This window comes from Merops nubicus, unplaced genomic scaffold, assembly GCF_000691845.1.
Source record: "Merops nubicus isolate BGI_N331 unplaced genomic scaffold, ASM69184v1 scaffold23099, whole genome shotgun sequence".
NCBI classification, from domain to species: domain Eukaryota; kingdom Metazoa; phylum Chordata; class Aves; order Coraciiformes; family Meropidae; genus Merops; species Merops nubicus.
The window spans coordinates 24,907-50,761 of record NW_008633376.1 but is presented as its reverse complement, the minus strand read 5'-3'; the positions used below and the strand labels follow the sequence as shown (position 1 = coordinate 50,761).

The 25,855-nt window shown below is 38.6% G+C and overlaps 1 protein-coding gene across 1 annotated transcript in view; it reads right to left on the bottom strand.

Annotated features, from left to right (window-relative positions):
• Nucleotides 1–6,370: 6,370 nt before the first annotated feature.
• Nucleotides 6,371–25,855, bottom strand: part of LOC103780556 (ran-binding protein 17-like) — a gene marked incomplete at both ends in the record, with an annotated part of 43,670 nt that continues 24,185 nt past the window's right edge. Inside the window, 5 exon segments of the mRNA XM_008948245.1 lie at nucleotides 6,371–6,537; nucleotides 13,168–13,306; nucleotides 14,490–14,555; nucleotides 14,557–14,705; nucleotides 24,104–24,186. Of these exon segments, the coding sequence (XP_008946493.1) occupies nucleotides 6,371–6,537; nucleotides 13,168–13,306; nucleotides 14,490–14,555; nucleotides 14,557–14,705; nucleotides 24,104–24,186 (604 nt within the window).

The window sequence follows — 25,855 nt, the reverse complement described above, 5'->3', positions numbered from 1 at the left end:
ATATATATATATGTATTTTAAATGGAGGAAGAGGAAGGTGTTTGTTCACTGAGAGAGAGTTTCATTACTCACATGGCAAATCTGCCAGTAGCAGATCATGGAATGGATTGTTACCTTTCCCTATCCATTTTGTAAAGATATTGCTTTCTTTCCAGACTGCAAGCATCACTTCTAACTGGATTTTGAATTATAATGTGAACTTTACAAAATTATTGGTGCTATTCATATCGCTAGTTAGATTCTATGGAATAGCAATATTTTCTTGCCCTTCCCCAGACCAGCACCTCTTAGTTTTTTAAACAAAACAACCACGGCCAGCAGAGATCGAACATTTCCAAGTAATGTAAAGTATTACATTGCACTGAGTAAACAAGGAATAAAACATTTTTATACTTCTCCTTAAACTTCTTGGCTTTTTGAAAATATTTATGCGGCATAGAAGACACAAGGTTATTGAGCAATACAGCCAGTTCCTCTTCTCTAATTGAAACATTTATGCTTTTTGTTCTGCTAGCAAAAAGCAATGAACAGTAATAATGCAAGATAAATATACAAGAAACTTATAGATATGATTGTTAAACAACATCATCCTAATGTTTTCATTTAATTACCCTGAAATGTATTCTATTTAATATTCATTACTCAAAAGCCAATTTAAAAGAGAAAGAGGTGAAGGGACTTATTCAGAAAGACGGACTGTCATTCACTGCAATAGTTATCTAATATACAGAAGTTAATAAAGCAGATTAATCTACAAGTCCCTTTAAGCCATCACTGAGTTTAGAACAACTGCCTCTTTGACCTCTAACCCTCCCGCTGTGCACCAGTAGCAGGTGCCAGCTGCACTAAAATTATGGCCGACGCGTTTTAAGGCAAAGTCTTTTCTTACTTTGCTTCTGACCAGCAGCTGACCCTGTAGGAACGATTGTTTCATGTGCTGGCCTAAAGGCTACATAAACCAGTAACGGATAAACAAAAGCATACATACACCAGCTGCCTAGCCCGAGGGGGAACATCCAACACTGACACCTCTAGCAGTTTGTGCTCCAAGCCCGAGAGCCGCTTTTTGTTTCCACCCGTGAATTCTGTACAATACTTGTTACTTCGCGGAACTAAACTTCTCTCCATCCCCAAAAGTGTTTGTGTGAACTATAGTGCAGCTTGGATGATTAAGAGGAGGTTCCCAATTTGATTTAGCACCATTATTAAGAGCGTGAAATCTTCAGATACATCACTAATGATGATGTATTTTAACATTAAAAGTCTTAAAATTAAATTACTCGATTCACATGACAACGAATCACAACAAGGCTTTCAACAAAGCAGAATTAGAAAAGACACTAAGCTCATTAATTTTTTTTTTTTTATTTCTTAATTGACAGCACTCATGCAGTGACAGCTATACATTTAGCAATATACTTGGGACTGAGGCTGCTGCTGCCTTTATACACGTGCAATAAGAAGTATGTGTAAAAGAGAAGTAACCATATTTTTCATTAAGATAAGATGGGTTTGACATCGTTACTTTGCTGATACAAATTACACAACTGCAAAAACAATCAGAGTAATGATTAAATGCAGTTATGTACATGGGAGACTACTAGTGCAAATGTTAACATACTTAAATGGGTTCCCTTCATTAAAAAAATTATATATGATATTAAACCATCAATCAAATTGAAAGACTAGAGTCTAAGCGTATTGTCACTGGTTAAAATAAATGAATTTGAGACTGAATTTTGGCTCACTCAATATGGTGCCTTTTCTGTTGCTTAGCCACCCAAGTCTCTGCTGGCTTGGGCTACAGCTGGTATATCTCCATCCCTTTCAATTAATAAAGAAAGTTATGATAGTATTGGATAACATTTTTAAATTGTGCTAAGAGGCTGAAAACAGATGTCCCAATAAAAACCCCTCTCACTGCTTATCAAACCTTTCAAGGCTCAAGCTGGCAAAAACTGAGCACTCTTGTTTGGATTCAAGCTGAGCCTTTACGCGTTTCATTTTAAGCATAAGAACAACAACACCTGTGGGTTTGAGCTGCTCTCAGAATTAATCATATGCTGACATACATGGCTCAAAGTGCCCAGGTACTCAACATCCTGCACAACTGCCCTCTGCTAGTGCAATTCACATTTCTCTTTTGTATTGTGCTTGTATGCAAGTGCTTCTGCAGGGCCCTGAAGCACGCATTATAAACACCTCTCTTTTTTGGGTTTTTATTTCAATGACTGTGCATAACTCCACACTAGCTGTATATGGCACTGAGGTTTATCTGAAAAACAAAACCATCACTGGTTTTACTGCATGAAAGGGAAAAAAGAGAAGTAGTAATTTGGTAATGTCACTTGATTTCTCACTGCAACCAGCACCATTACTTTCTGTTTTACATTTGCTACATGGTGCTGCTGTGCTGTGTTATTCAGTGCATCTTAATCACTCGGTGAAGTTCTAAGTCCCCAGCACTCAGCTCCAGTGAGCAGCTCAGTGGGTTTTCACCTGTCACTGGTACGCCACACACCCTCCTACTACCACGGCACTGCCCACTCCATCCCTGCTCCCTTTCTCAGCACCATCATCACGTATGTCCTCAAAGCTCTTTGCTCATCATCTAACTCCTCATCTACCCACTGCAATGCTCCCTTCCTGGAGAACCCTCTCCTGCCCACAGACTCCTCCATGTTCCCCTACAGCAATAAACTCCAACTCTCCCCATATCCCTGCCAATTTTGCCCTATTCTGGCATTCCCTAACCCTTGCCCCCAGAAACGCTGAACCCTCAGGAGGGCTCAGCGCAGTCACAGCCTCGTCCTATGGCCATCCAGCCCTAAAAAAACCCTCCACCAGACCCGTCCCCTGCTGTGGGCCCACCTGGGACCTGCTGGCAGCCAGCTGGCCTGACCACATCCAGGAGGGATGGACGCAGTGGCTCCTGGCGTGCTGTGCCACCACTGGGCAGGCCCGGCCCGGCCGCGCTCACCACCGCCCTGACACCAGCGGCTCCGAGGCTGTGCCAGCTGCACACTCCGCCTTGGGGCATGTCTAATGCACACATGGGTACAACATCCAAACTCACCCAGACCCCCTCCTTACTCTTACCCACACCGGCCTCCTGAGAATGACACACAGAATGTCATCACCACGCAATACCCTGCCTCAGTTGTTACCCCTTCACGCAACAAACCTCTCGCAGGAAAGGAAGTGAACGCCAAAATGCCACCTGAAATCCAGTTTCTATCCAACCAACCAGCCATCCCCTTCCACATTCAGCAAAGAATCATTTCAGCGATGGCTACACAGTGTTCTTTACCTATCATGCATGGCTCTTAGGAAGGTTTGTCAGAACTATGGGTGAAAGATGCTACAAAACTGATTGATTTTTGGAAAGAACTAACATGAATAGCACTTTACCACCCCAAAATTGACCTAACAGCCTAATGTGTACAATTCAGCAAGATAAGCATTAACAAGCAGATAAAGGTAGCATCTTAAAACCAAAAATTACACTTTCATTTATCAAACGGAGCAAACACTGGCTTTATCTGTTAATCCCAGAGTAACAGCACAGAAAAGTAGGAGCCTTTTAAAACTATTTATTAAACTGCCTGTTTCTGACACAACATAATGTAACAGCAATAGCTGAATATAATAAACAGAATCGCTTTCCATCCATATCTCTCAAACTACTTTACATGTTAATTCAGTTTAGTTGTAAGACACCATCACAAAGCAGTTGTTTGCAAATTAAGCTCAGACTAAGTAGCTTGCCTGGGGCAACAAAGCCTGTGGCACAGCAAAAACTAAGGCCAAAGCCAACAGCCACTGTCATGCTTTAAAAGGATGCCATGACTTGCTCCTAAACGTTAAGAAATTGTTTTACTTCTAATGTTTCTGTTGCTCCTGCCTTTGCACAGTCACATCAACCTATTAAAAAACCAGAGCTGCTACAGGATATGTGTAAGCAAGCAAAGTGAGAATTAATAGGGTTTAATGATACAACTCTGCTACTCCAGAGGCTCAGGGAGATGAGGGCTGCAGTTGGGGCCTCTTGCCCCGACGCCGAATCGCCTCATTTCTCAGTGACCGGCCTGTAGCTCCACAGCGAGCATCTCGAGCTGAGGCTGCTGGAAATTGTCATTACCCAATGACTTCCAGAGATCCAACTTGGAAGAAATGTTCTAACTAGTAAATAATTGCAGTTATCGTTGCATCAGTTTAGTTTAAAGAGCTGACAAACCTCTCTAAACTCAAAGCACAATTAGTCATTAGGGTCTAGTTTTTCAGCACTGTTAAGCAATTTGTAACCCATTCCTTTTAATAGGGTTATGCATTACTTAACCGACACAGATGTCTTGAAAACTGAAACCGCTGGTTGTGAAGCAGCAACCTTGTTCATTAGCTTCCATGATAGTCAAATCATCTATAAACCCAGTGTTTAATGGCCAGCCGATGAATAATCAATGTCTCACTTTTCATCTGAGTGTGAAAGTGAGAATAATCTAATACACCGTCCCCCTGGTAAAATGCGAGGCCTTGGGTTCTGTTTCTATTCAGGGCTGATTTATAACCCAATGGAAACCTGATGTAAACATATGATCAATGAGTTCCATCATTGCTGATAATAACCCCCAACCGGCCCACTCCCTCATCTCAAAAGCCATCCCTTTAGGCTATTAGTTTCGTCCAGCTAATCCTCTCTACTATTTCTGCCTGCTGCTTTTACCTTGACCATCCGTTCAGTCCAGCAGACTCAGAAGTAATTTTATACGCAGCAGAGAGCGGGTGGAATTGATTTTTCACTCAGTGCTCAGTTCCCATCTGAATAATTATCAATTTTACTGCCTCATAAAGGGAAGAGTCAAAATTTCAAATCAATTCAAAAGAGCTTCTGAGACTACAGAAACTGTGCATGAGAATAAAGGTCAAAGTTGTCAGTGACCTCGGGAGATGATGTCAGATATTAGTACACTGAGTAGTTGACATCAGAGGCACTCAATATAATATGACTAGTGCTAATGCGAATCATATTTATGCTGACTACTGGAGACCAGCCATTAATATTTAAAAGAGTATGTGAAAGCCTGCATTCAAAATAAATATAACGTATTTTGCAGAATCTGAAGTTAATAAAGACAGATCACCACCTAGTCATATGCTGTGAAGTGAAAGATTACTCCATATTAGCAGGCAAAGTATTACATCAAGATTGCCACAGAGTCCAAGTTCCTCCTCTTGTCCTTTACGTTCCAGCTACTGCATGCATGGCACAATCCTGAGCAATCCCACATCCCCAAATGCCAAATTCATTCCTGATTTCCCTGAAACTCCAATTAGGCAAGCAAAACATAAGAACCTATAATATGACAGGGGAATCATCATATTTTGATAATGATGTCAATAGCAAACAACATCAATATTCTCACAATACACTATATACTGCCAGGAATATATTAGCTACCACTAGTTACTTTTCACCTTCAATTAGAAGAGTATACAAATGATGACAGTATCTGTGGTGACTATGTGCCAAGTGTTTTCCAAATGACAGCCCACCTATTAGGGAAACATGAAAATGACCACACTGATGATCTGCACTTTCTTAATAACTTCCATTTTCATTAAAAGCCTCCAGACCTGCAAAACACCTCTCCTGAAATGGCATCTTTGCAACGGCATTAGGAATCCAGAGATTCTTGTAAATATGCGTTTTCAAATAGCTTAATGAGATTTTAAGGGAATGTGGCATGGAGCAAATGTGGAGATACATAGCTACAAACCTCCTGATCCTCCTGTAATGTAACTGGGCTGTGATAAACCCGACAGAGCTGGGAAGGAGAAATCTCTCCTAAGCAGTGCAGCAGCCACTTCCTTTTCAGAAGCATAAAATGTAATTTCTATTGTATTTACCTCTAACAGAAAAAAAATCCCAGTGAGTCACCTACTGCAAAATAAAATACTCAAACTCGACAGAACACAGCCATTCAATTTACACATTTCATTAGCAAAATATGTGGTTCAAAGCCAGAATTTGTTCTCCCTCGTCCTAAAACACTTTAGAGAGCTTTCCTTCCCATCTGTCTATAGAAATGTATTGATGATGTCACACATCTTTTTATGAGCAAAAATGAAACTCCAGGTTTTAAGATCCTGTAAACCAAGTGTAGTATCTATGCTTTTCAGTATGACAAACAATATCTTCAGTCTTTGGTTGTCATGAGAACATGGCTGAAGCTACTCAAGGCTGCACACTAGCATACTGAGGTGTGCTCTGCTACTACATAGCCAACACTACCCTGGTGTTGAATACCACAAAATAACCAGGAAAATTCAGAAATGTAGTAATACCCCATAGAAAAGACTGCTAATTCACCTGCTGTAGAGCTTCTGAGATCTGCTGCATGAAATGAAGAAATCTCTGTCCATCCTGTGAAATCTCCCTACATTTTAGTCTACTCTTGTGTTCTCTAGTGAGGCGCTTGAAGAGGTAGGTTACAATGTAGTCCAAACTAGTGCAACAGTTGTAGATCACAATTGTATCTGTGCAAAAAAATGAAACAGTTTTGAAATTGTTTCCATAAAAGAATAATTAATATCAACATTTTATAGTATTTGGAGAGCTCAACTTTAATAATCTCTTTGACATTAGGCTAATCGATACATTGACAAGTCTATTTTTGATACAGGAGCGGACTAGTTTTGAAGACTGCTTTTATTAACTCAAAAGCAAAGGTTTAATAACTTTAGCTATCCAGTTACACACAGCGTATTTACTCCACACAGTAAAGACCCATGAACTCTGGTGAACTTCATTCACAGCTGTATGAATGCAGCTGCCCCTCTGTGTACTGGGAAGTGCAGGATGAGGGCTGACATTTTACTGGTACTCAGTTTTACATTCAGAAGGCTCCAGATTCCTGGAAACTAAAATGCTGGTTTGGTCTGCTTACTGCAAAGGGAAGGGTAAACTGAGTAGAACTGTTGTCCAGGTTTTTCTCAAGGAATATTTCGCAATGTTTTTCTGCTCCAAACAGCTTCAGTCAATATGAGGTGGCAAACAAGGAACAAGGGTCGTTAAAAGTAGTAAAAGGGTGATCACAGGACTGTCAGTCATTTTGCTTAACAACTAATAATCCAAGTAGGTTGGAGTACATTCAATATGGCTGGCAACAACACAACAGCAGTCACTACTGTGTGCCTCATAAACGTCCCCAAAAGTGAAAGTCATGACAGCAAAGGAGGATACTCTTGAAAAGCCGAAGCAAAAGCCACTTCCTATCTGTACTTACTGTTTCTATAAGTAAGTGAGATGAAAAGCTTAAACCTAATTGCAGGGTAAGTATGCCTGTCTGATTGATGTAAGTGATTTTGTTGCTAGGTGTTGCCTGCTGCGCCTCTGCTGTGAGAGGATTCTCCTACCCTCTGCGCATCAGCACCACGGTAACAGTGTACTGGTTCTCAGGCACGCTCCTCCCACCCTCCTCTTCCACACAGTGGAGCACACTTCCCCTTGCCCAGCTTCCATCTCCTCCTGCCCTGACACCCGAGATACTTCTTGGCCCCAAGGCCAGGGCCTGTGACTTTGACACTTAAAATGGTGCTGCCTCCCAGCCACAGTTCTGTCACCCTGGCCAGCGCCACACGCCTCAACAACTGCCAGCTCCTTGCCGTACCAACTCCTGCTGAAGCTCCTGACACACATGTGGGTGCAAGGTTCACCCCTAACTGATATTCTCTGATATTTCAAACATCAGATCCAAACGTGTGGAGCATTTAGGACTTCATTCTGTTGCCACTGTCTTCAGCAAGAAGTTGTCTAGGCCTTTTATAGTTCACAGTATTTATTTTAGATGGGCCACTGGAGTAAGGGATGTGTGGGGGTTGCAAAAGGAATTAAACTGTTAAAATGCTCATTCTGAGGGAAAAGGGATTAGAAGGATCCAATTAAATGTACCTTGAATTCTTTAAACTAGGCTAATTTGGAGGCCTGCCAACCTTGCAGTGTTCATTTAAACACATCCCTCTAGACACTGAAGTATTTTGATCTGTGTCTGTTTAACTCCTTAAGCTCTGTGCTGACACTATTAACCCTTCGCCATCTAAAAACTAATTGTATTTTGCTAAGAGTGCTTTGAATTAAACACCGAAGTAACATTTGCAGGCAAAGAAGATACAAGTGGTCTCCTAAGACCTGATCTCCCAAAGCAACCAGCTGACTTAGCAGCAGGAGTTGAGAGCGATCTAACAGCTCGCAGAAATGAGCTGAAGCTCATTTCTCCATGAGCTCAGCTCTGTCTCCACCGGACCAGTGAGCTTCCTAGGGCTGAATTCAACAGGGCAGGATGTTAAAGACATTATCGGAACAAAGCTGAGTTGAGTCTTGCAAAGTAAAGACTGTAGAACCTGGCACTCATCCTGCTCTCAACCAAAACAGTCCTGCATATAAACTAGAAATGCAATTCATGATGGAATTGAATCACCATCAATAACAACAAGTGAAAGATTTGAAAATACATATTTCATAGGAGGGCTCTGCTGTATTTCTAAACCAGTGCTTAACTCTATTGCTTTTTAAATTGAATAATACAAAGTAAATCACTATCATCGGTTTACAAAACAGCAGTGGTTCTAAACATGCTGATACTGTACAAGCAGATATTTTACATTCGACAGTAAGTGATTTTAGCAGGACAGCAGACAGGTCTATGCTATCATTTGCTCATGAGAATCTGATATGAGTGTTAAGAGCTACTTAAATTTACCCATAACTATATATCAAATATGCTTCCCTATGCTCATTTTTCCTTTTGATTGCAAGGATATAACAGACAGGGAGCGTCAAGCAGACTCCCTTGAATGACTCTTCTGGGCATGTGGAACCTTGTGCTGAAGCAGAACAGTGTTCTCACTAAATCTTAGTGAGATAAGCCAGCCAACCAAATAAATACAATAAATAAGAGCAGCAAGGAGCTACCAGTTCTGGATTATGCACAGAAGAAATGGATGGAGAAGACAGATTAAGAAATGGAGGTAAAACCTTGGGATAATCAGGAAAAATGCAGTGAAAGCACGTTCCTCACTTCTGGTCAGCTCAGCTTTATCACCTGTGAACAAACCATTTGGATCATGAAACAAGCAGGCCATGGTTACAGAGAACACCAAAACTAGCTCCATCTGTGTCAGCACGGATCTAATGACAGGTCCGTAGTTTTGCTGAACAAAACTGAGCTCTCTGGACTCACTTGATGGCAAGGTAGGTGTTGGTGGTGGGCAGGGGACAAGAATGACAACTCTGGCACCAGTCACCATCACATTCAACTAGCTCTTTTAGCTTCTTTGTCAGTTTTGGTGGATAATGTCACATGCATTTTTTTATTATCTATTATCTGTGTGGTTTTGCCTTATGTAGGCAATTCCAATCAGCCATTAGCTCAAGAAACTACAAGTTGAGCATGTGTGTTAGAATGGGTTGTATTTAAAAATATTGTTTTTTTTTTTTTTTTAATTTTAAAAGTATATTTTTAATTTAATTAAGATTATACTTGAAAAAAACACAACAGAATCCTCAAACAACTTGAGGATTCCTTTTGGACTCAACAATGTGACAACAGCATGCTGAAGGGGAATTATTTTTCAATAGTTTAATGACATTGCTGAATCTCTGCATATTAAAAGATTTTGGTTTGTTTTCCACATAAAGTCAAGGAGTGGGAGTTAAGTGGTATTTTCCTTGTCCATCAATTGCTTACAGTTCAATACTGGCAATATTTGCCTTTGAGACTAAACCTCGAAAGTAAATGGATTTAGCAATTTAATGTCTAAATTAGGCAGCAAGACAGAAAAAATGTTTTACTTTTTCCTCAATGAATAGCATGCTATACTATTAATCATATGAGAATTAGAAAAGCTTTGCAGAGATTAGTGACAACATGCCAGGCAGACTACATTAAAGGGCTTGGATCCACTGAGTCAGCTGTGAAAAAGCCAGGTAAACACTTTAGAAGAGACCTATTGGAGTGTTTATCCTGGCAATAAAAGCTTAGTTGAGGGCTTCCATTAGAGATGATTTACAGCTAGGTGCTTTGGAAGGAATACATATTCTTCCACAGTGTTTCTAAAGTGTGGAATCAAGCAAGGTATTTACTCAGCAACAGAATGAACGTGCCTCAGAAATAAGGACTCAGGGAATGTTTCTCCTACGGCTGACAACAAGGGAGTCTCAAAGGTTTCACATACGTAAACGGAATAGAGAAAAAAAGTCAGATTTTTTTTTTTTTTTTTTCCCCCTGTGAAAGAGAAGTGATCTCCTGGTATTTAATTTTTAAAATAAAAAGACAGCTATTTCATTTTTATAAACATTTCTGAAAATGACTTGTATGTTCTAATCAGTTTAAAACACAATTCCCCTTCAGATAGCTTATAGCCCTAAGCCCTACTATTCTGAGATGTTCTTGTGGCACTCATATAATTCAGTGAAAAAGGCAGCTCTTAGATCTACTTACCCATTTTCTGAGGGCAGAAGGATGCATGTGACCAAGTAACACATAGGAAATTAATTTGTATTTTGTTGTCTGACAACTGGCAATGTCCCAAATACCAAAATTTTCTAAGGGATAAAACATTTAGAAGAATGATTTGTAAGAAAATGCAGTGACAGGTAACTAACTCTTGAGACTGTTAAAAATAAATAAACATTAAGAGGTAGGAACTGACCAAAGAGTAGTTCATCTGGATAATGGCATTATCAGAGTAAGGAAAATGATTCAGTTCGTTGCAAAAATTCACTTCACTACAAGAAGTTATCTTCTTGAACACAAGTGAGGAATTTAATGGCTGACATCAATATCAGTTCTTGATACACGCAGATACATTATGAAACATAGTAAAGAAAAATAATCATATTATCACTTCAACATGAAAGGTAAAAAAGAAGTATTTTTCAGCTGACTAATCATGGAAATTAAGTATTTAATGTGCAAGAGACATTCACCAAGATTAGGGACTGCATAAGCATTTAGACAGAATAAAAAAAATGTTTTAGAAAGCTCAAGAATACAAGTGGAAAATGTAGGGCAAATACCAGTGGGATCCTAAAGATGGTGGCAACAACCAAATGGGACCATCCTCCAGTCAAACCTCTGGCCCAGAATATGGTCAACATCAGACAGGCTCCTCAGGACCTTGTCCCAGATCTGGGGATATCTCCAAGGATGGAGATTCCACATCCTTTCTGGGCAGTATGGAAACAGACAGGTCTTACTGACAGAGATTTGGCAAGTCTCAAAGACTGGAAAACTACCTGAGTTTGGAGGAACTAGAGTAATCAAAATAAAAAAATGAAAATGAAAGTGAGCAAAATAGCTTTTGATGGACTGCATCAAGCTTTCAGTGAAGCTGGGTAAAATTAAAATTTCCTACATACTTTGTTTTAGTCTTGTGTGTTTGTGTTTATTTTAGGTACTTAAAGGACATTAAGGTGAACTTAGCACTGGCTAAGTAAATCCATGGTTTATGAAATGTGAAAAACAGTGAGCTGTTACAATGTGTGTTGATACTTTTCTCAGCAGAATATCAGGAATTCCACCAAATAGGTTTTCTAAGAAAACTTCTGTTCCTAAAAATTCATAATTCCTTATGACTGAAATCCCAGATACCTAACCCACAAAAGTTTAAAGCTCAAATTGGAATTACATACTTTTCTTATTCCTCCGTCCCACCTTGAGAAAGAGATCAACACTTTTTGAGAGGGGAAAAATAATACATGAAAGGTGAAGCTTATAGAGCTTTTACATCTTCTCTTTCTTTACATCTTCTCTTTCTTTTACATGAATTCAAATTGGGTTTCAAAGAGACGGTTAATGTGAACTTGGTGAATTATCAAAATGAATGTAACCCATATTTCAAATGGAAGAGATGTCATGTGGAGTGCTAACAGAGAAGAGGAACAGGGCTTGCTAAGCTGGCAGCTGTCCGTCAAGCTCATGTTCAGTCCAACATATCCATCTGCAAATGATCAACAGGCAGAGTCCCAACAGAACCAGCCTACAGGCAGGAACTGCTGCACCCTCCACTGCCCAGGTGCCAAAGCACTCCAAATAGCTGGGAGAAGATGGATTTCAGCATTACATAATAAAGTGACCTGAATACTTCTTTACTACTGTTGCTTAGCTATTCACTACCCATTTTCTCTCCGAGTGGTTCCCCTCTCACAGCAAAAACTGCTGAATGTGTCTAACATAGCAAACGCTTTGTGAGTCTCGGTGCATTCACACATTCCTGTGGGGCTTGACTGACACTTGGTGGTAATGAGAAACACCAGCTCTTACAGAGTTACATCTATACACACTAAAGTTATATGCTCCTATTTTTTTTTCCTTCATCAAGAAATACAACTGTAAGGTTTTGAATAGCTTCTCAGTCAAAAAACTATATAAATGCATAGTATTCCCAGCTGACTGCAATGTAGCTGCATGATTTATTTTTTCTTCCCCCAAATGCTTAGTCTCCTCTTTATTCTAAAGGACATTGGGCTACCAGTCCTTCTGCCCAAACTCCAAATGCCTGGACAGTCATCTGGTTAAAAAGCATAAATTAAACTGTGCAAGAGAATGAAATGAACTGCAATCAGACAGCTGTATTTTTACCGTTACTCCGAGTATGCTTCTGTTGCACTGGTTCTCCTCTAAAGCATATTCAGGAGGTACTGAATAACTATGTTTCTTTTTTCCAGGAATGAAGACACCTTTATATTTCTCAAATCATATCACAGCTGTGCAGAACAAGCATTATTTATACAACAGCTATGTTGATCAAGTGAAAACAAACCCCCACAGATTCCTGTACATATATTAATACATTTTATGTCTGAATAACAAATGCATGAATTTTCAGTACAATTCTAGTGGAGGCGCATAAATAATTTTAACAATTCTGGCTTGTAAGAAAAGACAATTTAAAAGTACCACCTATAAAAACCTACAGGTTAGTTGTATAAGAGAACTTAGCTCCATTAACCAAAATAGTCACATTCTTAAAATGTTCAAAAGCCAGAATCTTCCACTGCAAACTTGACATTATTTTTTTTAAGATACAAATGTACGTGCCTCTTTGAAAATCCTAGATAGCTAAATACTTGAATTCTTTCTTTAGCCAACCATACGCAGTTCTTACCCACTGCAGTAAGTCCTTCAGATACTGAGGCAATAATATAGATTAGGACGTGAGGTTCTAAACTGATAATGAAACTCATATGATGTCGGGTCAGACTCTCCAAAAGCGGGTAATAAGACCGCCTTAGTTTTTGATATTGCTGAAAAAAAAAGAGTACACATTCACAGACAATATAGATACTGCCATTGACTAATATTAACAATATTAACAGATGATAGCAGAATGATCTTAATAGTTCTTATGATGTGATAAATTCTAATTTAGCCATTAAATCATAACATTTATATTTATTGAAACAAAATATCTTCTTGTCTTCAGTAGATTTCAACTTTTCAAATTTACCATAGGATATAAACTCGCTATTAGTTTAAAATAAGCTCAGGATAATGCAGTAATGCTGTCACACTGAAATTCTACACAGCTATTAGTCTAGTAAAAGCAGTATAGCATTCTGTCCAGGGTGTCAGTTTGACACAATTACAGCCCATTTCTTACATTCTGCAGGAAATCTTGTTATGATTTATCACAGATTGCAACAAATTATCTCAGAGATGGACTTGTTGTGCGCTTAAGTGAGGTCCTAAAACAGGCTCTGAGCAGGCAAAGGCACTTCCTTGAACACATTGGCCCAATCATCACCTCACTCTTCAGGAATCTTGTTTAGGGCATTTGTTGTTGGATGACTTAAGAATGTGTCAAATACACTCTACTATACAACCAGTACACTGATTTTAATTGAGAGCAACTTTTCAGCTCCAAGGACTTTCTTTATGTAGCAAACAAATCTGGGTATTAACCACCCTTAACTACCCCAAATTTGTCCCTTCCAGCAAAAAAATGACAGTTCTGAACTAAAGTGTTATGAAGAAAATGTCACAGCTCAAATTCAGGCTAATATTGCAGAAGATCTGTTGTCTTCTCACAAAGAAATGGGAACATGGTGTACTTTAAAGTTTTAAATTTTATGTGGGATACACAGTGACAATTTACAGATTGAAATTAATTGCAGAGTGGCTGAATATGTGAGAACATTTTATAGTGCACGCAGGCAACGGGTTTGCAAGTATAGGAAGGTAAAACCCTGCATTTCCCTCTTCTACAACAAACCTAGTGAAAATTCTGGAAAAGCTCCCATTTCACATGGCAGTTCAGTCGTACCTGTATTTCAGTTGTCATTGTACAAATAAACTCAAGAAATTGAACTGAAAATGGCATTTGGGCTGTTCTAGAACCCTCTGTCTCATTATAACAATGCAAAGCCTGTGGTGGTGTTCTTTCGTATTTCACATAAAGAGTCCCAAAGTAAGTGAGTAATTGCTTACTAGCAAGTCACTGTGGGATACTGAAAGCAGCATTTTGACAAAGGCCTGAAGTACATTATCCAAGTGGGTTGTCCCTATACAACTCGAAGACACCAAAGTTGACATAATTTCCACATAAGGCAGATTGAAGTGCAGAGTAACAGATGGAAATGTCTGTGAGTTTCAACGGATAAACCTCATCTTTTGACAAAGTCCCAAGAGAGAAGATCTGATTACCTGTTTTCATAGAAAGAAAGAAAGAAACTTATATAAGTAGCTGCAAATCTATATTATTTTGATGTCACTATCTAAACTTATTTCTTTGTCTTTATTTTCTTTACTGTTTCATTGAAAAATTGTTTCTGCATTTGATGTAAAAGAACTGTTAAGTAAGCATGACTAGAGCTTAAAAGTCACTAAGGAATTCATATGCAAAAGATAAAACACAAACCACAGAATTCCTGTCACTGATGTGCAGCCAGACCATGACTAGGCCTATCAGCATGAATTCCTTAATCTGAACAGAGTTGGAAGACATGGTTTTATAGTTTCTCATGCTGCAGCAAAGCCTAGTTTTGATCCATTACCACAACAGCCTCTTGGGGTGGTTGCAGATGTATGCATACACTAAGTATATCCCTCAGAAAACAAATATATCCATTACAAAAGCCTCTATTTTACCAGTCACAGATGGGAATCACTTTTTAATTAAACTCCATGTTTATAATGTAGAAATAACAGCTATCAGTACATATTTGCTGTTGCTATTAATAGGCAACAGTGACTTTTGGATCCACTGTGCAGCAGCACAGTAGATCCTGCTGCAATCCTCTGTATAAATCTAATTATTCACAAGGCCTCATTACCAAGTTTTCTAAGTATCTTATAATAATTAAATGCTCATCCTCACAGCACCCCTGAGTTAGTTTGCCTTCATGACAACTTTTTTTTTAAAACCTGAAGTAATTAATGAAAGTGAGCTAAAACAGTAGAATGAACATGGCAAAGATTAGATACTTCAGTTCTCAGGGACTGTGTAGTATTGTTTAATACATATTGAGGCCTAACATTGAACTGGGTTTGTCTATACACAGCTCTCCTTACTACCCACACACATTTCCACGTGCAAATCATCTATCTATCTTATTTTAATTCTTTCTCTTAATGCTATTGGTTACTGACCATGAAGAACTTACATAATGTAATTAGAAAAACAAGCAGAGAAATTTTTTTTCTAAATTCCCAATGCATCAAATTATTACCCATTTGGTATCATTCGATGCAGAGGGAAAGGCATAAGTTACTGTTCAAAACATTAATATTTAGTAAAAACGAGGGCTTTTACTCAATTTATCCATCGGGTTGTAAAGGAAAAGTAGATTTACGAAAAAAAGACGGGGAGTACCATCAGGGACTGCCTAGAAGTACTATGGAGTCTTTAAGAAGGTGAATGGCATCACTAGAATTACAGCACGGAGGAGAAGAATCAAGTATTTAGCTAGGAATGGTGGTTACTTCCAAACAAAATCAAGCCCTCTTAATTTAAATGAAAATTCAGAATGGTTTTGAGACTGTAAATGGTCACATGAGCATCTCTACTACCCCGAAAGCTGTAGTCATGGACACAGTGTAACTGGGGAAGAGGGTACACTTTCAGTGACAGCTACTGCATAGAAATTAATTTCAGCTGGTGTTACATCTCTTATAAAAATGGCAAGTATCCAAAAGATCCTCTTTGAAAAGTAAAACATAGCAGAAAAAGAAGAATATTTTCTAGTGTACCTGGAAGTTAATTTATGGTAATAGTTCATATTACCGAGAAATTACATATACATAATATGAAAGATAAACTCCATTTAGCCTCCTACAGTGCACCATTTAAGATATCCCAGCCAGGTCATCTTAATTAACATTAATCTTTTTGACAAGACCTAGTCTAGTTATTGAGAAGATAAGTGAATTTCAAATTCTTTGAAAAAACCAAAATGAGATACAAAATCCTGCCTGTGAGCTGAAGTGGGAAGGCGCATGCCATTTTTGAAAGCCTCAACATAAACAGCATACAATTCTTAGGGTAAAAACAAGACAGAAAAATAACTGTGCTGTAAACTAACCTTATCTGTTCTTCTCCACTACTAAATTCTCTGCTGAAAAGTCTCTAATAACACAATTTTTTTTTTCTGGCTTCAGAAATAAGCAAAGACAAAGTTCTGGATACAAAAAAGTAACAGCCTTGAGTTTACAGCTGAGCTGTCCAAGCACGACATTGTACAATCCTAAATCCTGGAAGTACTCAGAGTAATATGCAACAACAGATGGAAAGAGTTTAGTAGTTGTCAACGAGGCAATTATGTACTTAATATGGAAATTAACTGGATGTCAACAGAAAAAACGGATGATGAAGAAAGAAGCTGGAAAAGCCCTAGGAACCCCTTAGCCTGGGAACATGAATTCTAGGAAGTATCCACTAGTGCTGATCTATCATTCTTACTGCATGACACAAAAAATCACCCTATAATTAAAACTTTAAATCCAATGACCAGCCCAAAGCTCTCGCTGCAGGAAGGCACAACCCTGCTCCCTCACCCAGGGCCCACACAGCACAAGAGGAACTTGGTGCTGAACCCTTCTAATGAAAACACAGAGGAATTTGGGTCTAGTGCAAGATTAAAAGCTGCATTTTGCAAGTGAACAGAGTCTACAGAGAACAGTTATGTGTGCATGGACTCATTTGAAAAGGGCCTAAGAGCGGGAAGAGCGTTAGCAGCAGAGGTGAAAGACCACGCAGCGCCTTTACCAACGCCCCAAGCCATCAGCCTGTGATTCAAGGGATGCAGAGCTAGAACAAAGACTACTGTTTTAGCATTAGTTATTGAAAAAAAATATGAAGTACGATGCTATGCCTGACGAGATAAAAAAAAAGAATGATCTACTTGTAACGTTTAGTGGGTGCTTCAGGGGAATATTTTTACACACCATGGATACTACTGAACATAAACTAATTTACTGAGGTACTTGGAATCAGGTCAAGAACAACTCCTCAGTTACCGAGGATATGCTTACATTTATAATCCCTGTAGTGGAGGACCAAAATGCAATTTTATAAACTCCTATTGTTAAAGGAAACAATTTAAAGAAATTAAATCAACAAAAAAGTGACCTTTGACATGCTGAATTTAAAAATTGTGTTTGAAATTCATAGCTCCTGTCAAAATGAAAACTCTGTAGAGACTAATCAGTGAAGTTTCAGTGTTACTACTGAGTTAAAAATCAAATGAAAAAAAATCCAACTTGCACCAATTTCTCCTTAACGTGGGAGAAATAGTATCACATGATCTTAAAATATACTGACTTCCAAAATTCTCAGTCATTTGCTTTAATACAACTTTTTGCTCTGCATTTGACAGTAACGTCACTCAAGGAAATTATAAACTCTCTGAGCCTCAGAGGCAATACAAAATTCTGGCAAGAATAAGAACAGGATTTTTAAAGGTATTGGGTGAAACCGTTAGATTGGAAATAAGGGCTTAAATTTGGCTGACAATTTAAGCATTTCATTACCCAAAGACCCCTTAGTACATAAAGGAGCAGGAAAAAAAAAGTGCATGTACGCAGGGGGGAAATACAAAGCCAGCAAAAAACCAAACTGGGATGCTCTGACTGTAGATAACATCACCATGCCTCAGAATCCCACAGGCAATATGCACCAGAGCTCTTTGCACAGCTCATTCCCTCACTCCCTCCTAGATGCGGGAGCATGTCAGGACAGGCAGCTTCTCTTTCAGTTCTCCTCCTTAATTGCTTTTACAGTAGAAGCTATAATACCAAAATGATTTCCTTATGGCTGAGTTTCATTTATGCAGAGCTTGTTCTAGATTTCAGTCCAATAAGCTCTATGTATAATAATACAACTAAATCATGTTTTAACATGTGTGAATTAGATGAAGATAAAAAAAGACTTGGGTAAGATTAAATAAAGTTTGTGAAAATTTATCACATTTATAGAAAAAAAGTGTTTTTTGCCTTTTCCCCTTTCCTATTTTTATTATTCACCACTGCCCTATAAAGATGGTTTTGAATGTATGCTTTCCAGGCATTCAGAATGTTAGGGCAGGATAAAGAACCGGCCATATACAGTAAACGAAAACATGAATCGTAAAGATGAGAGCAAGCTTCAAAACCTGATTTTTTAAAGCTTCCACAACAACAAAACACGCATTAACCCCCTCAAATCAGCACAACGTGCATGCATAGTGGCAAGATCAATTTGCCAAAAGAAACCTATTATGAAATCTGAGTCCATAATGAAGAGCAATATATTCTGGAACTGCTATCAGAACGGAGAGGAGAGCAGACCAACAGCAGCCGAGACCAGCAAGCACTCCACTTTTAAGCTAAGCTGCTGGTTAGAAATACCTGTTATACTGCAAGAAACAGTTTAACCAAAATTTTGAAGAAGAACTGTTATCTTATGAAGTTGCTGGCACTTAATGGATTACCACGCTAAGTTTTGAAATACATGTTCTGGAAGCAATTTAAAGCTCATCAGAAATAATTGTGTCTGGCTCCTGGAAAATGTGGTAAAATTTAATCCACATCCAAATGCTACCTGGGCTGTGAGAACAGGAAATTGTTTTGTGCTACTGTGGCTAACCTCTTCGCTGACCTTGAGCAGTAACTGCTACAACAGCTGAAAGCTGAGGCAAAATTAAAAACTTACATCAAAGTATATCATGACAGAATGTAGATAAATAAAAACAGCATATTGAAAATATTATTTTTATGTCAGGCTCCTATAATGAAAGGGAAGAGGTTTACGAAAATGTAAAGAAACCACAAAACAAAAATAGATGGTCCCAAGATGCACTGAAACATCATTCCTGTACAGCTGGGAGTTCAAGAACACATAGTAAGGAGACTTGTACATTCAGAATTAAAGGTGACGTATATTGGGGATGAAGAATGGTGGACTGTACTATTCCAACTCCTTTCAATTGTCTCCTCTCAGTTGTTTATTTTAAATCACTCTATCACTCCGTCAGGTTGGCTCTAGCCATAATGGACAAGCCACAACAGCCCTCGCCAAGCAGCTGCAGAGGCCTAACAAGGATAATTGGCTGTCTAAGTGCTTTTTGCATCCTGTGCCAGGCTTTACATCTTTTAAACGTGTAGTATTTGTAAAGACATCTTAGAATTGTCTTCAGCACTGTATTGGTATCAGTGATAAATGAGAAAAGGACAGGAACACACGAGTACTACAAAGTTCACAAAACTGGGTCTGTTAAGCAGAGTTAAACACTCCCTGAAGTGCTAATTTTCAAAACTACAAAAAATGCATATTTTAAATCTTATTCACTGACAACTGTCTTAAAAATAGGTACTATTTTTCTGCTTTGCACTCAACCATATGAAATCAGTATATGCCAGTATAGAGGAGAAGGAGAGAGTATATGTTTTAGCCTAGAACTGAAGAGATTTCAGCAGCCATATGGACAAGCATTCACATACATACACACCCCAGAAACACAGTCCTACCCTTTTCTTGCCCTTTTTATTTTTAGCCTAAGCACAGATCTTGCAGTACGTGTAGATAGTAAATGGAGGTACCATTTGGACATCACAAACCTTGGCAAAACTGAAGATGGAAAGACAGTGACATGCCAGATTACCAAATGTTTGTTTCAAAGTTATTTGCATGTAAACAACAGTACAGGGTTCACAGAAAACAAACCCACATAGAAATTCTAGATGATTTTCCTCACCTAAAGAAGGCTTTATTTTGCAAAGTGTTTTTGTGTTATCCAAAACTGCTTTGACCAGTGTAGTACAGCCTTAGGAAAAATCACCATTACGTCAATTAATGACCAGAGCACTGTGCTCTGATGTAGGTGAGGAGAATCACCTGCTGCCACCTCACTTCAGTTACCATTTCCTTGTCTAAGTGTTGACAGGACAGAGATGCATTTGATCACATTTTTATGTACCTATTGGTTTACAGAGAAAGATTTCCAGCGGATCTAAGTCATAACTGAAAATTCTCCTGTTTAATTTGGTGCAGATGAGATTTCTGAAAATAATACTTTTAATGGCATTTTCTGTATATCATGACATATAAGAGAGAAGAAGGAAAAATCCTGTTCTAAAACAAATTTTAATTTTACTTGCCCATGGAAGCAAAATGCAATTAAGCCATATTTTCATATATTGTTTGTATGTAATATGTTCCTAAGAAAAAGAAGCAACCAGGCCAGGCCTGGAGGGACCAGGTCTCTCCCTGGAGAGCTGCTGAGCAATGTGGTGGAAACTCTCACTGTCAAGGGCAAGGGCAAGGTAAGGAGGAGAAGTGAGAGGTAATAAGCAGTTGGAAGCCCAGTGTTCAGACAGGGGTTGCCAAGAGAAGTAAACGCAGCTAGGTCTCCAGATGATGGCAAGAACAACTTCTCAGGGATGAGAGGAGACTGGATAGAGTTTATGACAACTCACTCAGTCAATGGATTAACCGAAAGGAAGGATCAATCAAATCTTGAGTCTTAAGTGTCTTTTTGATCAACTTTGAGGAGCTTTCTATAAGCTGCAGGCATATACAAGAGGTATGGCAGACTTGGTGGTGTAAATGAGCATATACTCTCTGTTGGCATCTCTTGATGTTTAGTGTGTCACTTCTGTGTTTTGTTTTTTTTTCTCTCATGCTTCAGCCAAAAATGATGCTGAATGTGAGGATCTCAACTATTTGTCAGAATTTTAAGTTACTTGCCACAAGGCTACAGCCGAAAACTTGAAAACTGAACCAAAGGATTAGAAGGGACGTACATACTTGTTCTTTTAACTGAAACCCATACTTTTTGCAGAATGTGTGGCTAGAAGCATGGCTCAAGAACACCAAAGTGAATTTAATGATCATCACTTATTTTACTTATTTTTCCCCAGCATTTTTCTGCTTAAAACACAAACACACTTAAAACAAAATCATAAAGTATTATGGATTAAAGTTTTCCTTAAAAGCATAATTATTAAGACTTTCAGGAAGGCATTTGAAATGACTGCAAAATTTCTTAATATCAATATTTTTAATAGGAATGTCTATGTTCAAAAGATCATATGTAACAAAAATAATGAATTCTTACAACATATTTCCAGAAGAGTTATATCTTTCTGTACACTGGAATGGAAATCTCATAAACTAGTAACTGGTGATAAAAGCTAGAAATGTTAACAGCAATTATTCAAAGCTGATTAACTGTAGTATCTTGAAATACTTACAGCGGGCAGTAAAACCTTCCCAGAATGTAAACAGGTGACCACTTCAGAAAGAGCTGTAGCAGTGTGAGATAGTGCTAATCCAGGCTGTTTATTCCTGCACCCACAGCTGAGCCACGGTGATGGCCAGGCCAGTGCTGCCCATCTGTGCCAGTGCCGAGCCAGCTGGATTATTTGAAATCTCTGCTCTAAGTGGCCAATTCAGGCAACTGCCCCGGGAGGTCTTTTATATTGACTCTGCAGTGAGTCCAGTCTCAGAATAAATATTGGCAATCACCCACAGGAAAGAAAACCTAAACAACGCCCCTAAATGTCACACCTAAGTACTAGGAAGATCACTGATGGGACCCTTTCAGGCACTGATGATAACACAAATGTGTTTTAAAGGCAAAAGACAAACATACATATATTGAGTGGAGGCTTTTGCCTTTTTCCCACATGTGTGTCCTTCCCCACTTCAAGCTGATTTAGTTGATTTTAAGTTTTCCTCTTGGAGGACATTAAGAACTATATTAAGAATAGTTCTCCCCATAAACCTGTGTCGAGTAAAATGTCACCCTTCCATAGGAAAACAGTTATGAAAGACACAGAAGAGTAGTGTGAGAGAAAGCTCTTATGGTCGCTTCACTTCTTTCTATGGCACACATCTCCAGATGTGTAGAGAGCAATAAGATTTCCCCTGAGCTTCCTTCTCTTCAGGCTAAACAACCCCAGTTCCCTCAGACACTCCTCATAAGACTTGTGCTCATAACACTCTTCACCAGCTTCGTTGCCCTTCTCTGGACACACTCCAGCCCCTCAATGTTATTCTTGCAGTGAGGTGCTAAAAACCGAACTCAGGATTTGAGGTGTAGTCTTATCAGTGCCAAATACAGGTGGACAATCCCTACCCTAGTCCTGCTGGCTATGCTATTTCTGAGCCAGAAAATCTTGTCTGGTCCTTACATGCAAGAGCTACCAATAATTTAGGGCTGCAAATTTTATGAACTTCACATACATACCATGAAAGCTGCCAGCAAAAGCAAAAGGTTTCTTGACAAAGTGTTGTTTAGGCATGAATTAGGAATGAAGCAGGTTGAAACCAACTAGTGTGGTTTACTCAGCAAGGTTTAGAAACTTGATGCCCACAACTGAGATGAATGGATGCCAGATAATTCAGAATGTTTTTCATAAGTTCAGAAAGGACTGTAAAGGCCAATTGATATAAAGTTTAAATTGAAAAAAAAAAAAAAGGAAAATAACTGCAATGTGATCAGGTACCGTAAGACAAGTAGGGTTGAAGCGTCATTATGACTACACTTGATTTTTTTTTAAATCATCAAAAGAAAGTTGACAGCAATTAAGTTCAAAGGCTAACAAAATGAGAAGTAAAATCTGAAAGTTTGCCTTTTATCTTTTCATACATAAAAAAAAATCTTATTTTTATTTTGTTTTATCATTATAAAGAATTTACTCAAGAACATAACTGAAAAAAATGTGCTAGCTTACTACACAGTATATTTCAAAGAGAAACAGAAAAATTATTCTGCAAGGAGCAAGAATTACTTGGGTGTAATTTTTTCTGTTGTACGTGAATGTTTTATGGATTCTACATACACTGTTTCCATGCCCTATGGGTCAAATGCAAAGAGACATTGAAAGATTTTCATGCAGGCAGCCACGTAACAAAGTTTCTATACCCAAAAAGCAACTTGAAAGGAGTAAAAGCATATTTGATGCACCAGTTTTCTTTCTTTGAAAGAAACAGGAAGCATACGGCTCTGCCTGTTTAAATAAACTACAGATGAGGCTGCTCTACAAAAACTTGGTAATGCTCCTTTCAAAGTATTTTGAAAGCAAAATTGTAAGCTACAAAGTTAGTTGGAGTGTAATATAAACTGCTGGTGTCAAAGACCTGTTGCAGTTGCATGCATGAGTGGGAGCAGTAAAATGGAGCAACTTATTATAAACACTTTTAACAGTGCTCTAGGGTAAGGCTGTTATGGTCCTATTATGTTTTGGAACTGCTGAAATATAATTTGAATACATAAAATCGACCCACACCTATCAATCAGTAGCTTAGATCAAACACCTCATGAGTATTTGTATATTCACTGAAACACATTTATGGTTCCTAGAAGAGAAGCATGCAAGTTAAAAAAGCGATACAAGCAACAATGCCACATGAATGAACCCTGATTTAGGAAGGTAAATGAGCTCCAAAGGTCTGCCACGTATGCTCTGCACTCTGCAAAGGGCTGATACTGGCTGTAGCACATTACACTCCAGCTGCGTATTCCCCAAATCCGTTGGTGCTTAGCAATATGAACTAACAGGATTTTTATATCACAAGAGAGGCAAAGAATTACACTGCAGAGGAAACATTAATGAATACTTACCATACGTACAAATCATTTTACTAGCTTCTCTGAAGAGAAGAATTCCATTTGCAGACGATACATTGAAATTTGAACGCTGTGATCTAAAAAAAATAACAGCAAAAATATTCAGATGGTCACTGACGCATTCATTCCTAAAACAAAAAAAAAAATTGCTGATTACAAAGTACAGTAACTGGATGAACTAATTCTAGCTTTCTGTCCAATGATATGCACTCTAGTTATCTCCATAAGTTGCCAAAGAAACAATCCTATGATGAGACGACAAAACAATTTTAACCAGAAAAGGTGACCAGACTGCGCATACACAGCGTTCAGTGACTGGTGAATATCTTGTGCCTATATACAGTTCAGAAGAATGCTACAAAGGTTCCATAACCCAAGTGGATAGGCTCACTTTTACCCAGCTGCTGCATCTGGACAGCTTTTAAAAATAAACTAATCCTCACTGGTTATTCTGCTACATAAAACCTGTGGCAGCCACAAGCCAGTTCTCCAAGTGTCAGTTGTAACACATGCTTCCTATGAACATGCAGACCTGAAGAAGATTGCACGACGCTGTTATTCCCTGATGCACAGGTATTACCAAAGCCAACAAGAACCACTTTGTTCCTATTCTAGCAACACAACTGAGTCCTTGCCCAAGTCCCTCTTGCATCTGTCCAGTGTGTCTTTGTGACAGAGAAGCCTAAGTCCTAGTTCAGGCTTATGTGAAAATCATTAAGTATTTAAAAGTAAATTCTGAATATAGGTCTTACTCTTCTAAGCAACTTTAAGCAAAAAACTTACCCTTAATGTTCATGTGTGGGCTGAAGGGGGAGTCATCACTAAGTGACGGAAGCCAGAATATCCACTTCTGATCAAAGGTGGAGTCCCTGTCTCACCCCTATCACAGAGACAGCAGTAGGTGTCTTTCTTTGGTGCAAGTCTGATTTTTTCTGTCTGAGTCCCTATTTGCAGAGTCGTTTGCTATAAACTCTGGAGTCAATCTGGGTGTTTATAAATGAATAAAACATGATTGTATAAAATTTTTGTGTAGTCCACATGCACAAAAAGATAATGACTGGCAGAGGCAAACCCCCCCCAAACCAGCACATCATCTCACTACCAGTGGTTTAATGCATAATCTGATACTCTGTAACACATTTTATCCGTGTCAAAGTACATCGTATAATGCATTCTCCCCTGTAAAAGCTAATGCAGTACACAGCTTGGGAAAAAATACCATCCCAGATGATGTTTTCTAAAGGGAACAAGGCAGATTTCCTGAAAAGCAATAGGTAGAATAACATGAATACGGAAAATACTTTGAAGAGCTCTTTTGCGTAAGATTTATTGTTCCAGTTCCTCTTTGCTTTTGTTTACCATTATTAGAGTTCTGAGTTTAGGTTTAACAATCTCCTCCTTGAAATAAGTTGCAGCACTATTAGCGTATACTGCTAGTGTATTGCATCTTGAATAAAATTAGGTTAAACTTTCCCAGCAATTTATTATACTACTACCAGGACAAAAGACATAATTAGCCAACAAAAACAAAAGGAGCAAGTCAACATGACCAAGGAACAGGGAACTCTGCCTTCCGGCTTGTATAGCCACTCAGGGATTAAGTGCACATCTTTCACACTAGTGTTTGACTGGGAGCCAGGTCTGAACTTTAAGGCACTAATTTCCTGTCAACAGATAAACTAAGTATTTTTTTCAATTTCAAATATTTTAATTTTTCCTTGTAAGTTTGATTCGCAAGGCAAAATA